The 14406-nt window shown below is 33.4% G+C and overlaps 2 protein-coding genes across 2 annotated transcripts; both read left to right on the top strand.

Moving 5' to 3' along the window:
* The first annotated feature begins 3771 nt into the window (after positions 1–3771).
* On the top strand, positions 3772–6933 carry LOC120185926 (small G protein signaling modulator 1-like). Its single transcript, XM_039190008.1, has 5 exons — positions 3772–4400; positions 4939–5074; positions 5164–5210; positions 5371–5427; positions 5533–6933. Exons 1-5 carry the CDS (start codon positions 4255–4257, stop codon positions 6776–6778), a joined length of 1632 nt encoding a protein of 543 aa, XP_039045939.1. The 5' UTR covers positions 3772–4254; the 3' UTR covers positions 6779–6933.
* Positions 6934–10539: 3606 nt separating this feature from the next.
* Positions 10540–13655, top strand: LOC120185920 (molybdate-anion transporter-like). Its single transcript, XM_039189996.1, has 8 exons — positions 10540–10757; positions 11412–11556; positions 11659–11827; positions 12047–12317; positions 12493–12758; positions 12835–13050; positions 13139–13241; positions 13351–13655. Exons 1-8 carry the CDS (start codon positions 10607–10609, stop codon positions 13410–13412), a joined length of 1383 nt encoding a protein of 460 aa, XP_039045927.1. The 5' UTR covers positions 10540–10606; the 3' UTR covers positions 13413–13655.
* Positions 13656–14406: the final 751 nt, after the last annotated feature.

Below are 14406 nucleotides of genomic sequence, written 5' to 3' on the forward strand. Positions count from 1 at the left end.
GTTTTTTATTGAATAAAAATAACATTTATTATTATTTCGGTCAGGTCGGATTTTTAAGATATATATCAGATTAGATTCGGGTTGGGTGAAATCTTGTTTTGGACTTGTCGGGTCGGGTCTCGGGTGGAGCATTCTTTGTTCTCGAATCCGGTTGGGTGGACCAAAAATCCGACTCAACCCGACCTATGCCCATCCCTATCAATACAACAAGCAGAGTAATTATTTAGTTTAATAGGACACAAAGCAAATTATTTATGAATTTATAATATATATTCGAGTGATTTGAAACTTCTTAAGATGAATTTTAAAAAGATATATTTTTTTATTTAATTTTTTTTATTTTGATGTGATAAAATTTAATGAAAAAATATATTTTATTAAAATTTATTATGCTGACGTGAAGAATTTGATTAAGAAATATTGTTTAAATAAACTCATCGCATCAACCTAATAAATTTGTCATACATTATAACATTTTACAAAATAAATTTCGAACTTGCCTATTGAGCCAATTAACTTTTCTGCCTGACCTAATGGACAAAAGACCTGATTAGGGTTTTTAGTGGATTCATTTTCAGAACTGGGTTTGGGCCCTTTTGGCCCTAAAGAATAAGAGAAAAATATTAGACTCAAAACGGTACATAACATTTCGATTGATGCGATTGAACGTTGACAGTTTATTTCTTTAATTTAAACTGAAAATTATAATCAATAAAAGAAGAGATTTTCAAAATTATTAAAAGTTTGATTCTTTTGTAATCTTAATTGGTGACATATATAACGATCTCTAACAGATGAGATTAAGTATAAAATTATGATGATTATTCTTAGATTGATGAGTTAAATAAATTTAATAATTAAATATTAAATTTCGTTATTTGCATAAATTTTTTGTGTGGATAATTTTAATTTTATTATTCAAGATGCATAGTTATGCTACAAAAAATATCCTATGAATGGGATAAATTACTGCCTACTTACAACAAAATTGATGCTTAAACTCCTCAACGATTACAAAGGTAAATATTTATACTATCTAATCTATTTATATTCATTTCTCTTAATTGAATACCTACAGTCTCCTTAATGGAATTCACAATTTCTTCCACACTTCTTGTGCTTTCTCGGTAAAATCTTTTATTTCTTTCTGTTGGGATCGTCGGCGCACCCCACGGCGTAGCGAAAACAAAACTCGATGGTCTCACCAGCGATCCAAGTACATAAAACCAAAATCGAAAGGAATGGATGTGAATACTTACAGCGAGTTCCTTGAAAAAGAGTAAGGACGGCAGCGGCTAATGGTGGTGTCGATCGGTTCGAATCGTAAGCCTCTACGAAATCACGTCTCGGCTTCTACTCAGTTCACCCTATTGAGAGCAATGTTTGTTTTCCCCAAAACTGTTTTGAGAAAGAAACGACTGAAGATTATTTGTGTTGTCACGACTGCTATACCTAACGCATCCTTTTATATCTATTATTTCTAACATCTTAGGGTTTTAAGTTATTTCGAATTAATAAATAAAATATTATTTAATTAATTCAACTTAAATATACATTAAAGACTTATAATCAGAATTACAATCTTTAATGTTTATTTTAAAAACAAACTTATTTAAATATTCTGAATTATATATATCAATTAAAAGAGTTGTAATCTAAATTACATTCTTTTAATGTTTACTTAATTTATTCGGGATAATTAAATCCATATGTAGGAATGACAAATCATATCTTAATCATACACATCACTACATATATTGAGATATATTCAATAATAGACTTTATAGAGCAACCAGTTACGGAGCTTGTTTAACCGCATCAAAACATGCAACAATATATGTTGGGATAGTATTGATCTCAAGTATGAGGATCATACATATAGTTATCACCATGAGTAATGTTATGACTATCACATAATAATCCAATAAATATGCTTATGGTCGGTCAATCCAATACATTGTTCTCTAACAATGTAATCATGTATCAATTATGCATCTTTATGTCAATGACAACTTGTTGTCATAAATCAATAACATGTTAATCTTAAGCGTATTATTATTGTCAATGTCCATAATAATATTTGACTAGGGATCTTTTAATAATAACAGTTATGTCATTATATGAACTTTATTATCTTACAGTTTATGTTAAACACAAACATATAACTGAAAATAATATTGGCAATGCATTTATTTAATAAAACCGATAAATAAATGTATTATTACAATCATCATATGATTAGTCTTTGGGCATACTCTAACACTTTACTCTCACATAGAATAAATAAAAGCGAACAAACAAGTTTCAAAATGGTAGTGAGAAGAGACTTACCTTTTCAAGCACTACAGAGCCAATCTAACATGGTCACCTTATGGTAAAGGAGGAGTGTCTAAACCATAGAGATTAAAAATATTATTACATATGAAAATTTCCAGAGTACAGTCATTGAACATGTAATCCATAGTCTTCATAGTCTCTTTGTAGATTATACATGAGCTATCAGTAATAATTCTCATTCTAAGGAGTCTCTCTTTAGTTAAGAGTCTATCTGAAAGCGTCATCCACGTAATCAGGCTATGTTTAGGAATGTGTAGAGAAAATCATATCAATCTGTATCATGAGATTTTTTTTCTTTTTACTCGTAGTTTTTTCTAAAAATCTTTTGTTTCAGAAGATGGTGTGGATAAAACAGGAATAGCAACTACCCTAAGTTTTAATAAGTGCATGAAACACCATCTAAAATTTGCTTTGACCTCCATGAACAGAAAGTCTTGATATAATTTGATTATTAAACGTATAGTTTCAAAAGATATAATTTGAAACTAAAATAAAATATTAGGAGAACCGATTTTAATAATTTAACTGATGAATCGAAAGCACTGATTTCCTCTCTTGCTTTTCAATTCTTTATCAAGTGATTGACGCCGACAATTTTGGGAGAAAACCATGATGAATGTCTAAAATCAATCTGATTTAGACATATATTTGACCGACTTCATCAATGCTTGTCCACAGTATCTGCTAACTTGAAATCTACGCCAAGTTTTTTTCGATCCGAGCTATAGATTATTTTTTTATGATTTGCATTTGCTTATTTCTTCATTTGCTTATCAACGAGTTTAATGGAGATTGTGTACAATTTCGACGAAATCATTAACTTTCATTACATTTTTTAAAATTCCTAATAAATAACGATTTTAAATAACGATTTAAAAAAAATCATATTCTTCTACTACGATTCAATTATTTATAATTATAAAATAATATTTTGATTATAGAGTATTATTTTTATTAAATCACTTAATTATTAAAAGTTACAAAATAGTCACTCAATTATTTATTAAGTTTAAAACTCATTCTTTTCTGTTAAGAAATTGGCGGTCTTCTGAACTGTATGTTAACATAACGACTGAGATATAATAGTTGTTTGAGATTCTGACATCAGATTTTATCATATTACATTCAGAAAATTAATGTTCAACTAAGAATACTGTCAAATTTTTAATAAAAAAATGATGATTTTAAAATATAATGAATAGTTGAGTGATATTTTTATAACTTTTAATAATCGAGTGACTCAACAAATCAATACTATTTAGTTAGAGAATATTTTATAATTTTTAATAATAAAAAATTTAATAAAACAATATTTTTTAAGTAGTCTTTGTATATTTTACTTCCATATATATATATATATATATATATATGATGCTTACAAAATTAACCTCACATTTATGTTAGTACTTGAATTTCAAAATTCGCGTGGGTTTCAATATGCAATATTTGCATCATTCACTTTGAAACTCCCTCTCTGTCTAAAAAGCCAGAGAGAGAGAGACTAAAGCAAAAGACTTCCTAAAGCAGTTGGCTTTTTGAAGGGGGAATTGATTGGTAAGCGAAAGATAAGGAGGGCAGCTTGGTCATCTATCTGTTTGGGCTTCATCGGCCTCATGGTACCTTCAGGCAACGCCAGTCAATTCAGAATCCACCACTTCGGCGGCATTAGAGACGGTGGATTCTGGTCTTCTACGGCGTCGCCGACCTCCGAAGCTGCAGTTGTCTTCACCGTCCTTGCTGGTAACCTTCTCTTTTGTCCCGATTTCTACACCAGCAGCACTAGGTGAAAAATTGATTTTGAAAAATTGATCGATCGTTTCAATGCTAACGGTAAAAAAGAATCTCAGAAAACCCTAGTAACGACACGTAGAGAGTATAGTTAACTTAAAAGGAAAAAAACCCCACAGATTGTAATAAATGAAAGCTCTTAGACGAAGTCAGACTGCTTCGTCTTCGTCTTCAAGCTCGCCTTCGTCGTCATCGTCATCGCCGTGGATTCATTTGCGTTCGGTTCTTTTCGTTGTTACTTCTTCTTCACCAGCTTCTTGTTCTTCCGCCGATAGGTAACTCCTCTTCCTCAAATACTTGATCTTTTGTTAGATTCTCGTTTCAGATCTCGATCTCAGCTTGTTTGCTTTGCTTGTATTTGGATTCTTTCTAGTTCCTTTTTTGAAATTTATTTTGAAATAATGGGGTTTGCACCTCTTATTTCTTAGAGTTTCCAGTCATTTATTGCTCCATTGTTTGCCTGTTTACTTCAAAATTCTGACATATACTTTGCTTTTCTTATTTGCTGGATCTGTGATTCTGTTTTACGTGCCTTGGCAAATTAATTTGCTTTTTTCTTTTTAGTCCGACTTTTTCTGCTTTTAGATTGATTCAATCTGCTAGGATATTGTTCATTAATTGACATTTTTCAAGTTGCAATTTGTGAATATGAAGACTCCAAAAATTTGTTGGAACAGAGATTCTTGAGGAAAATCTTATCTTATGATGTGAAATCAGATTTACTACTGGAATTCCTATGTTTATAATAACATGTTCTTTTATCACTGTCATTAGCTTCTCATTTCCCATATGCAAATTCACCTCTCTTTTCAGTGATCGACTCAAATCACCTTGGTCTCGCCGGAGAAAGAAACAGGCCCTTTCACCTCAGCAGTGGAGAAGTTTGTTTAGCCCAGATGGTAGACTCCGGGATGGTGGGGTCAATTTCTTGAAAAAAGTTCGCAGTAGAGTGGGTCACGGTGCCAGTAACCTATTAATCTTCTCTTCTATTTGTTTACTCATCATTTGAATGCTTAATCTTGTAAACTGCTTATGTAGGGTGTTGATCCAAGTATCAGGGCTGAGGTCTGGCCGTTCTTCTTGGAGTGTAAGTACACTGAACTTGTGTTGCCATTGTTCTTGCGGTTATTGATGCTGAATCATGAAAAGTTTCTACTTTTCCATGGATAGCAGTTGGCTGGGGCATACGTTCAGTGGATCATTTTGCCACTTTAATCATGACATTTTTTTTCTTTTCCTCTGGAGCAGCTATGACTTAAACAGTTCCAAAGAAGAAAGAGACGTTGTTAGAACTCAGAAAAGGTAAAATTTGTTTACTCATAAAACCCTTTTAGCTTTAAAATTTGATAGTTACATAGAGTTACTTGTTTGATTCATTTCTTCATTTCTGTCAATCTGTTAATGCAGGAAGGAATATGGAAAACATCGCAGAGACTGCTGCCGGCTTGCAAAACAGAGCACTGGGAGTTTTAAGTTCACTGAAATTGGTGGAACTTGTCAAAACGGAGATGGTAATAGTCTTATTCAGGAGATTGACTCATCTAGCTCCGAAGATGTGGTTAGTGCCAGAGAGTCTCTCTCTAGTGAGGGAAGGAGTCCTAATACTGAATATTCTGATGAACCACCCAATACCTTTTTGGAAGGAGATGATGGATCGAGAAGAACAAGTGCTGATGTATCGGCTCGGAACAGTGAGTCATCGGACTCTGACTCCTCTGAAGACCCTGAAGCGATTCCAGGTTCCCCTTTTTTAGATGGCAGGGAGGAGAATGATCCCGATGTGTCTTCGAAAAGGAATTTTTCTCGCTCAAGCAGTGAATGGCTATCAAAACGACATGCAATCGAAGATTTTTCCACCTGGCAGCGAATCATTCGTCTGGATGCCATTCGTGCCAATGCTGAATGGACGTCACACTCTCCTTCTCAGGCTGCAGTGTCAGATGGGATGGCACGCCGTTTGGCAAAGGCAGTTGGGTTAAAGGATTATGATCACCTGGAGCCCTACGGAATTTTCCATGCTGCACGTTTGGTTGCTATCCTTGAAGCTTATGCACTCTACGACCCTGAAATCGGCTATTGCCAGGGCATGAGTGATCTCCTTTCTCCAATAATTTCAGTCATCCCAGAGGACTATGAAGCTTTCTGTTGCTTTGTAGGTTTCATGAAGAAAGCTCGATATAATTTTAGGCTCGATGAAGTTGGAATCAGAAGGCAACTTAATATCGTTTCCAAGATAATCAAATGTAAGGATTCCCATCTCTACAGGCATTTGGAGAAGCTCAAGGCTGAGGATTGCTTTTTTGTTTATAGAATGGTGGTGGTACTGTTTAGGAGGGAATTGACATTCGAACAGACAATTTGCCTCTGGGAGGTAATGTGGGCAGATCAGGCGGCCATTAGGGCTGGGATCGGGAAGTCTGCCTGGAGCAGGATAAGGCAGAGGGCACCCCCTACGGATGATCTATTGCTCTACGCAATTGCAGCTTCGGTGTTGCAGAAGAGGAAGTTGATCATCAAAAACTACGGTAGCACGGATGAGATTATAAGTGACTGCAATAGCATGTCGGGGCAACTTGATGTATGGAAACTCTTAAATGATGCACATAACTTGGTGGTAACTCTTCATGACAAGATAGAATCAACCTTCCGATGATTGCCACATTTAGTCAACTAAATTTTATGTGCTTCAAGTTCTTTCTTGGACCTTGATGCTGCGAGTATTTTCAAGTCCCCTCTTGGAAACTATGCTTGAAATGCTGCCCATTGCATTGCTAAGGTATTTTTTTTGCATCAAAGCTAGTTGAAAAACAACTTATTTGGTAGACACTATGAGATCATATCACCTACCCTAAAATTTATGTGAATCCATACTTTTAAGTGGTAGATTTTGATATAATTATGTCATTTTGCGTTGTTTTTAATAAAATTTTGAACTTCATATAAACAATCAAGGTGTGTTGGGTAGAATAGTAAGGTGTTCGATGCCTTGTCCTGAGTTCGAGTCTTATAGACAAAAAAAAGATAATGTTGCGCTATAACCCCGGTTAACAGAGTTGTTGTATCGAGCGAAGGTCATGGTCAAAGTTTGGATTGATTAATTGGGTCGCATATGTGAATGTAGCATCGCATTACATGATTATGGATAGGAGTGGTTTCAACCCTATACCATGTTTAAATGCTTTTCAAATCTCCCATTACTGCTGCGGATAACCCCACGATAAAAAAATATTAAATTTTAATTTTATGGCTGAAGTATATAAATAATCTCTATAAGATATTATTTTATTGAGCCCCTTAATTATTAAAAGTTATAAAATTGTCTCTTAATTATAGAAAGTTGTTATGTTGAGTCCTTCAACTATCGAAAATTACAAAAATGATCATTTGATTATTTATTATATTTCAAATTTATTATTTTCTGTTAAAAAATTAAAAATCATATGAGTTTGATGTTAACATGTTTAGTTATGATAATCTTTTGAGATTATGAGCTCAACTTTTATCATATATCAGTTAGCAGATTAACGTATTACTCATATTGTCGTCAAATTTTTAATAAAAATTTATGTGTTTGGAACATAATATATAATTAGACGTTCATTTTATAACTTTTAATAGTCAAATAACTCGATGAAATAACTAATTATATTTAAAAGATCACTTTATAACTTTTAATAGTCGGAATATTTAATAAATTAATATTATATATGCAAGAAATCATTTAAGTAATGTACCCTAACTTTATCCTAAATTAATTTATTAAATTATATTTTTGTATTTTTGAGTGTTAAATGGTGTATACCTTGGCGGGCCAACCAAGAAATTCTTGATAAGTAAATTATTTTCCAAAACCTGCGAAGTGTCGGTACAAGATCTGGTGGTGGCAGCTCCCAACCACCATCATTTTCCACTTAAATTTTTCTTCACCGGTGGACCCCGCACGAAAATAGATACTTTGCTGAGGATCCAACCAAGACGTGTTTGCCCACGGCCGAATGCCTTTGGCAATCTGAAACCACCGACACCTCCGCCCCATAGAAATTGTTAATACCGGACTACGTAGGTCCCACCACATGCCCAACACATGAACAAAAATTTACCAAATTGGGTAAAACTGACTGAAATCGATTTGAGTCAAAATTATTTGTGACCCGAAGTGATGGTGATCTGAAATAGATTCGAGTCAAAACTGATGTTGACTTGAACCAGAGTTGGACTTGAAAATTTACGACCTGCACCCAACCTGAGGACGACCTGAATCTGAATTGAACCCGATAATGTGATAACAGAACCCAACCTGCATCTGATCTGATATGAACTCAAACCCGATTTAACCTGGTAAATAATTATTATTACCGGACCTATTTTCAATCTGATATATAATTGAAACATGGAAAGGATCTTACATGTTATTAAATTGAATCATGAAACATGGTTTGTATATTTACATCCACCGAATATATTCGGCAGCTTTTCTCAACGAGTCAGTAAACAGAAAACCCAAATTTATTTTTTCACACATAGTACTAAAGATGCAATACCGCAATTTTTTTTTGCTAGTGATTAAAATGAAAGTTTTGAAGGTTTATGAGAAAATATGAATTTGTAAAATTTTATGGACTAAAAATATAGTTTTGGAAAAGTTATATATTACAGTCTGTAAATGAATAGTTTGGCTAAAATAAGAATTTTCTTATTAATCATATTTTTAGTATGAGATTTGTGTTAAAAGTTATAAAATGTTGAAGTTCGATATAGAAATCAAATAATCTGATCAAATTAGAATTTTACAAAAATTTGAAGGATATTATACCATGGTTGAAAATTTTGAAGGATATTATAGTACCTATATAGTATATACTTATAAGTATAATATATACTTATATTATAAACTTATAAGTATAATATATACTTATAATTATATATATATATATATATATATATATTAAAATTGGTTTTAATTTTTCCCCAACATTTAAAATAAATGCAATTCATTCTATTTTTATATTAATTTCAGTTTCATATTTTACAATTATATGTATTCGGTCTTGCGTTGTGTAATTTATTTAATTTGAAATTTCACATTTATTCAATTAGTTCTTAAAATTATATTTGTATATGAAATAGGCCCATACTTATTTATATTTTAATTTGATCCCTCATACATGTGTGTTGTTTAATTTATTTAGATTTTTGTTTGTAATTTATTGTTTGTTTAATTTAGTTCTTAAAATTATGTTTTTATTAAAATTGACTCACAATTATTTATATTTTTTGTAATTTACTCCAAATCATATACAATTAAAAATTACAATTCGTTGCTCATGAAAAATGAAAAACAATTAACTCGAAAATAACCTGACTTGAAGTCAAGTCGTACCAAGTAAGATTCGACCTGAATTTTGTATGTCAATGATGTGATTCGATCTGAACAAGATCCGACCTGAAGTCCATCTGAACTTGAATTAACCTGGAATTTAACTGATTCAGACCTGAATCGTTTTTGAACTAACATCAATCCGAACTGAAATTAACCTGATTCAAAACTGAACTGAATCTGATGATAAAATCAATTTAAAAATTACCAGAACTGATTTGACCCGAATCTAACTTGATCCGAATCAAACCATCAAATTAACCTATTTAATTTTTACAGGTTGATTTTACATCCCTAAATGGACTCAATTGTAAAATAAATAAATAACGCGTCTTTCCTGGTTTCATTCCTCTATACTCGTCCCTACTATTTTATCCAACACCCTCCTCTTATTGTCCTATCGTACCTCAATCAATTAAGTCAAAGTTACGACTACTCAAAGGTCCAATTTCATCCATCAATCCTTATATTTTATAAATTGTTAATTTAGTTCATAAACTGTAATATGTTAGATGAATTAATTATAAGATTTAAAAATGATTTAACAACTATACTATTTAGATTAGGATTAAGATTTCAAAACTTTGAAAGCATAATAACTGAGGTTATCAATGGTAAAGTATGCTAGAGGAGTAGAGGTCAATAAACGACATTAAGATGATCTTTTTTGTCATAACTTTTAAAAGTTACAAAATAATTATTAAAATGTTCAAAAGATTACAAAAGCTCATTAAATCATATCAAATTGTTACAAATAATCATTAAATATTTCAACTTTTATAATTTATTATGATATTGTAGTGATTATTTTGTAATAATTTGATAAATTTAATAATCATTTTGTATTTTTTTTAAACTTTATAGCTGAAATGATTACTTTCATATAGTGTAGGGACTAATAAAATGATTTAACCACTACTAAATCTAAAGGCTATTATTGCAGTGGATAAAAACCCGATCTAAAGCACTGAGAGATGAACACCCGTGTGCAGAAGGAACACTCGTCAGCTTTATATAATCTCCCTTCGTCTATCCCAATAAGTACAAGAGGAGGAATTTGGGTGACTGGGTGAGTTGTAAGCAGTAGCAGTAGCAGTAGCAGCAATGGAGCTGTTCTACTTTGTGGTGTTTGGGGCATTGGGAGCTGTGGTGGCAGCATTAGAGCTGAGCAAGAACAGCAAGGATCGAATCAACACGTCCTCAGCTTTCAATTCTTTCAAGAACAATTACCTTGTTGTTTACTCTCTCATGATGGGTAATTAACTCCCAGTTTTATGTTACCCAGATCTGATTTCCATTTCTTTCCCCTAGATCTTTTATTTCAGCATCGATCTGATCTGATCCTCCAAACTTTTTGTTATTACGGGTACCCATTTCCTCGATTTGGGTTTCGCAGTCTGATTCCGGTGTTTTCGTGCATTTTCTTTAGCTTTTGACAGAAGAGGAAATAGCATGAGAAAATGACTTGGGATAGGTGATATGTGGATTTCCGGTCTTTTTCTGTTTTCTGGTTTGAGACATGGGATCTGGTCTCCGGTGTTCTTTTATTGGGTTGGAGAGAGGTCGCTATTGCGTTAATAACCTTAGTATTCGAGTACTAGCCCATTGTTCTTGGAGACCCTGGTTAGTCAAACTCCCGAGTAATGAATTCGATGAACAGTATAAGAAAATTAACGGTTAATATAGCTCTTCACGCAACTCTTTAATGGTATTTCGTTTGATTTGCATACTTGACGATCTTATTTTAATGCGTCTTGAACATAGTTCTTATTATTGTTGGAGTCACAGTTACTTTCTGATTCTAATTAGTTTTGGAGGTATGATCTTTATATGTAGATATATGTTCGTTATGGGGAATGCATCTAGCTTGTTGGTTTGATAAATGGTTGTTTGTGTGTACTATAAATAGCTGGAGACTGGCTGCAGGGTCCGTATGTTTACTATCTTTACAGCACATATGGCTTTGGGAAGGGGGAGATCGGACAACTTTTTATCGTCGGTTTTGGATCCTCTATGTTGTTTGGGACAATTGTTGGGTCTCTAGCTGACAAACAGTAAGTTCCTTACTTTGGCTTCTATTGTGATATTTTCTCTTTTAGACTTTATGGGTGAAACGTCTGGCTTACTCTAACAATACATTCATGTGTTCAATTCAGGGGCCGGCGGAGGGCATGTGTTACTTACTGCATAACTTACATCCTTAGCTGCATAACGAAGCATTCTCCTCAATACAAGGTTTTGATGGTAGGTCGTATTTTGGGAGGTATTGCCACTTCTCTTCTCTTTTCAGCATTCGAGTCGTGGCTTGTTGCTGAACATAATAAAGTGAGTCATTGCTTCCTTGCTCTTTACTCTTAATGCATATCAAGCAAGCTTACAAATTATAGATGTGTTTTCTTATGTGTCCTTTTCTTTTAATATATCTACTTCATATCTTGAATTTTCTTTCACTGTTAGGTGCTCTATTTGTAGCAGTTGATGTCATTATCTCCTTTTAATTTAACCTTGTTCTGACGAGTCTATTTCTGTTTTAAATCTTTGCAGAGGGGCTTTGAGCAACAATGGTTGTCTATAACATTTTCAAAGGCTATATTTCTTGGAAATGGTCTCGTCGCCATTTTGTCTGGGTTGTTTGGAAACCTACTTGTTGATTCATTGTCCCTTGGACCTGTGGCTCCTTTTGATGCTGCTGCTTGCTTTCTTGCCATTGGGATGGCCGTTATTTTATCATCATGGACAGAAAATTTTGGAGACCCTTCAGAAAACAAGGACCTGCTGACCCAGTTCAGGGGCGCTGCTGTAGCAATAGCTTCTGGTAGGAGTTCAATATTAACGTAAATCTCGATCCATTGATCTTGTTTACACGTTGCAGGCTGAGTACCGTCGATGAAGTGTTGTTACTTTTTACCAGTCATCCTCCGTTGATCATTGATTCTTACCTTTGTTTTCGTATTATTCCCCTCCCCACTCTAATCTTTTGTGCACTTCAGATGAAAAAATTGCTTTGCTGGGTGCCATCCAGTCTCTGTTTGAAGGTTCGATGTATACCTTTGTCTTCCTCTGGACTCCTGCTCTGAGCCCCAATGACGAAGAGATTCCTCATGGTTTCATTTTTGCCACATTCATGTTGGCTTCAATGTTGGGAAGCTCCCTTGCATCTCGATTGATGGCTCGCTCATCGCCGAGGGTAGAAGGCTACATGCAGATCGTTTTTGTGGTTTCCTCTGTTTCTCTCCTTCTTCCGATTGTTACCAATGTATGTTCCGAAATCTCTCTATCCCTTGCAGTGGATTATTGTTTTAGCGGCACCTAACGTGATGAATTTGTAACAGTTCTTGGTAGCACCTTCGAAAGTGAAAGGCGGTAGCATCTCATTCGCGGGTTGTCTTCAGCTTCTTGGTTTCTGTGCTTTCGAGGCTTGTGTAGGAATATTCTGGCCATCCATTATGAAAATGAGATCCCAATACATCCCGGAGGAAGCTAGGAGCACCATCATGAACTTCTTCCGCATTCCTCTCAACATCTTTGTCTGCATCGTGCTGTACAACGTATGTTATACGCTTTCCTACAATAGCATTCTTCGATCACATGCCATAACACACATATTAACTAGCTTTATCGTTTTTTCCTATGAAGGTTGATGCATTCCCCATCACTGTCATGTTCGGCATGTGCTCGATCTTCCTCTTCGTCGCTTCCATCTTGCAAAGGCGTCTGATGGCAATATCAGACAAACCAAGTACGTACACATTCTATCAACCACAACATCTTTAATTTTCTTCCGCTGCCGATGCATATCCAGCTCGTCTGACAACTTTTCTGTGATGTGTTTTTCGTTTGTTTATCAGAGATCGAAAATTGGTCGGCGATGAAGGAAAGGGACACCGAGGCTGAGCCACTAAATGAATGAAAAGGCAACCAAGGGTATGATAACAACAACATAATATACTCTTGCATGAGGTTATATTTTACATTGATTTTTACACTAGTGAAGTAAATGTGGTTTATAGGTGACTTTCGAGTTTGTTTGGGGCTGTCCTTAGATCAGCACCAATTATTCAATCTTTTTGCCTGTTAGACTGGCGGAAGAATATATGAATTACTCCAGTAGTGAAGTAAATTCGGCCATATGAATTCGTTCTGATGTTAAAAATATGGGTAAAGTACACAAATGGTCCCTGATTATATATATTATTTTATCGAGTCAATTGATTATTAAAAGTTATAAAATAATCTTTTAATTGTACGAAGTTGTTTTGTTTAGTTCTTCACTATTAAAAGTTATAAAATACTCAACTATTCAATATGTCTCAAACTCGTTATTTTCTGTTAAAAAATTAACAGTAGTTGCATATTAACTGAGATATAGTATTTATTTGTAATTATATTAACTAAGATATAGTATTTATTTGTAATTATAGATCAGATTTTATCATATTTCAATCAGTAGGTTAATGTATAACTTAGATTTTCGTTGAAATTTTAATCAAAAATGATGAGTGCCAAATATAATGAATAATCAGGTAATAATTTTATAAATTTTAATAGTTGAAAGACTCAACAAAATAATTTTTTATAATTAACGAATCATTTTATAATTTTAATAGTTAAGAGGTTTAATAAAACATTATCTTATATTTAGTACTATTGGTATATTTTACCATAAAATTATTATCTGTTATAGATTCTCAACAAATGCAAGTAAACACCTCGAAAATCTATTCTTCCTATAGATTACGGTCACATGGCGATTTTGCCTTAATTTTTGCTAAAGTGCTATAAAACATTCTTTTCTTAAATAATTTTTCTTGAACATTTAATTTCCCGTCTAAAAAATAATAATATTTAATTAATTTAGGCTAAAATTTGTGATATTTTATATAGTATCCGTAATCGCCATTACT

This window comes from Hibiscus syriacus, unplaced genomic scaffold (genome assembly GCF_006381635.1).
Source record: "Hibiscus syriacus cultivar Baekdansim isolate YM2019G1 unplaced genomic scaffold, ASM638163v2 tig00113156_pilon, whole genome shotgun sequence".
NCBI classification, from domain to species: domain Eukaryota; kingdom Viridiplantae; phylum Streptophyta; class Magnoliopsida; order Malvales; family Malvaceae; genus Hibiscus; species Hibiscus syriacus.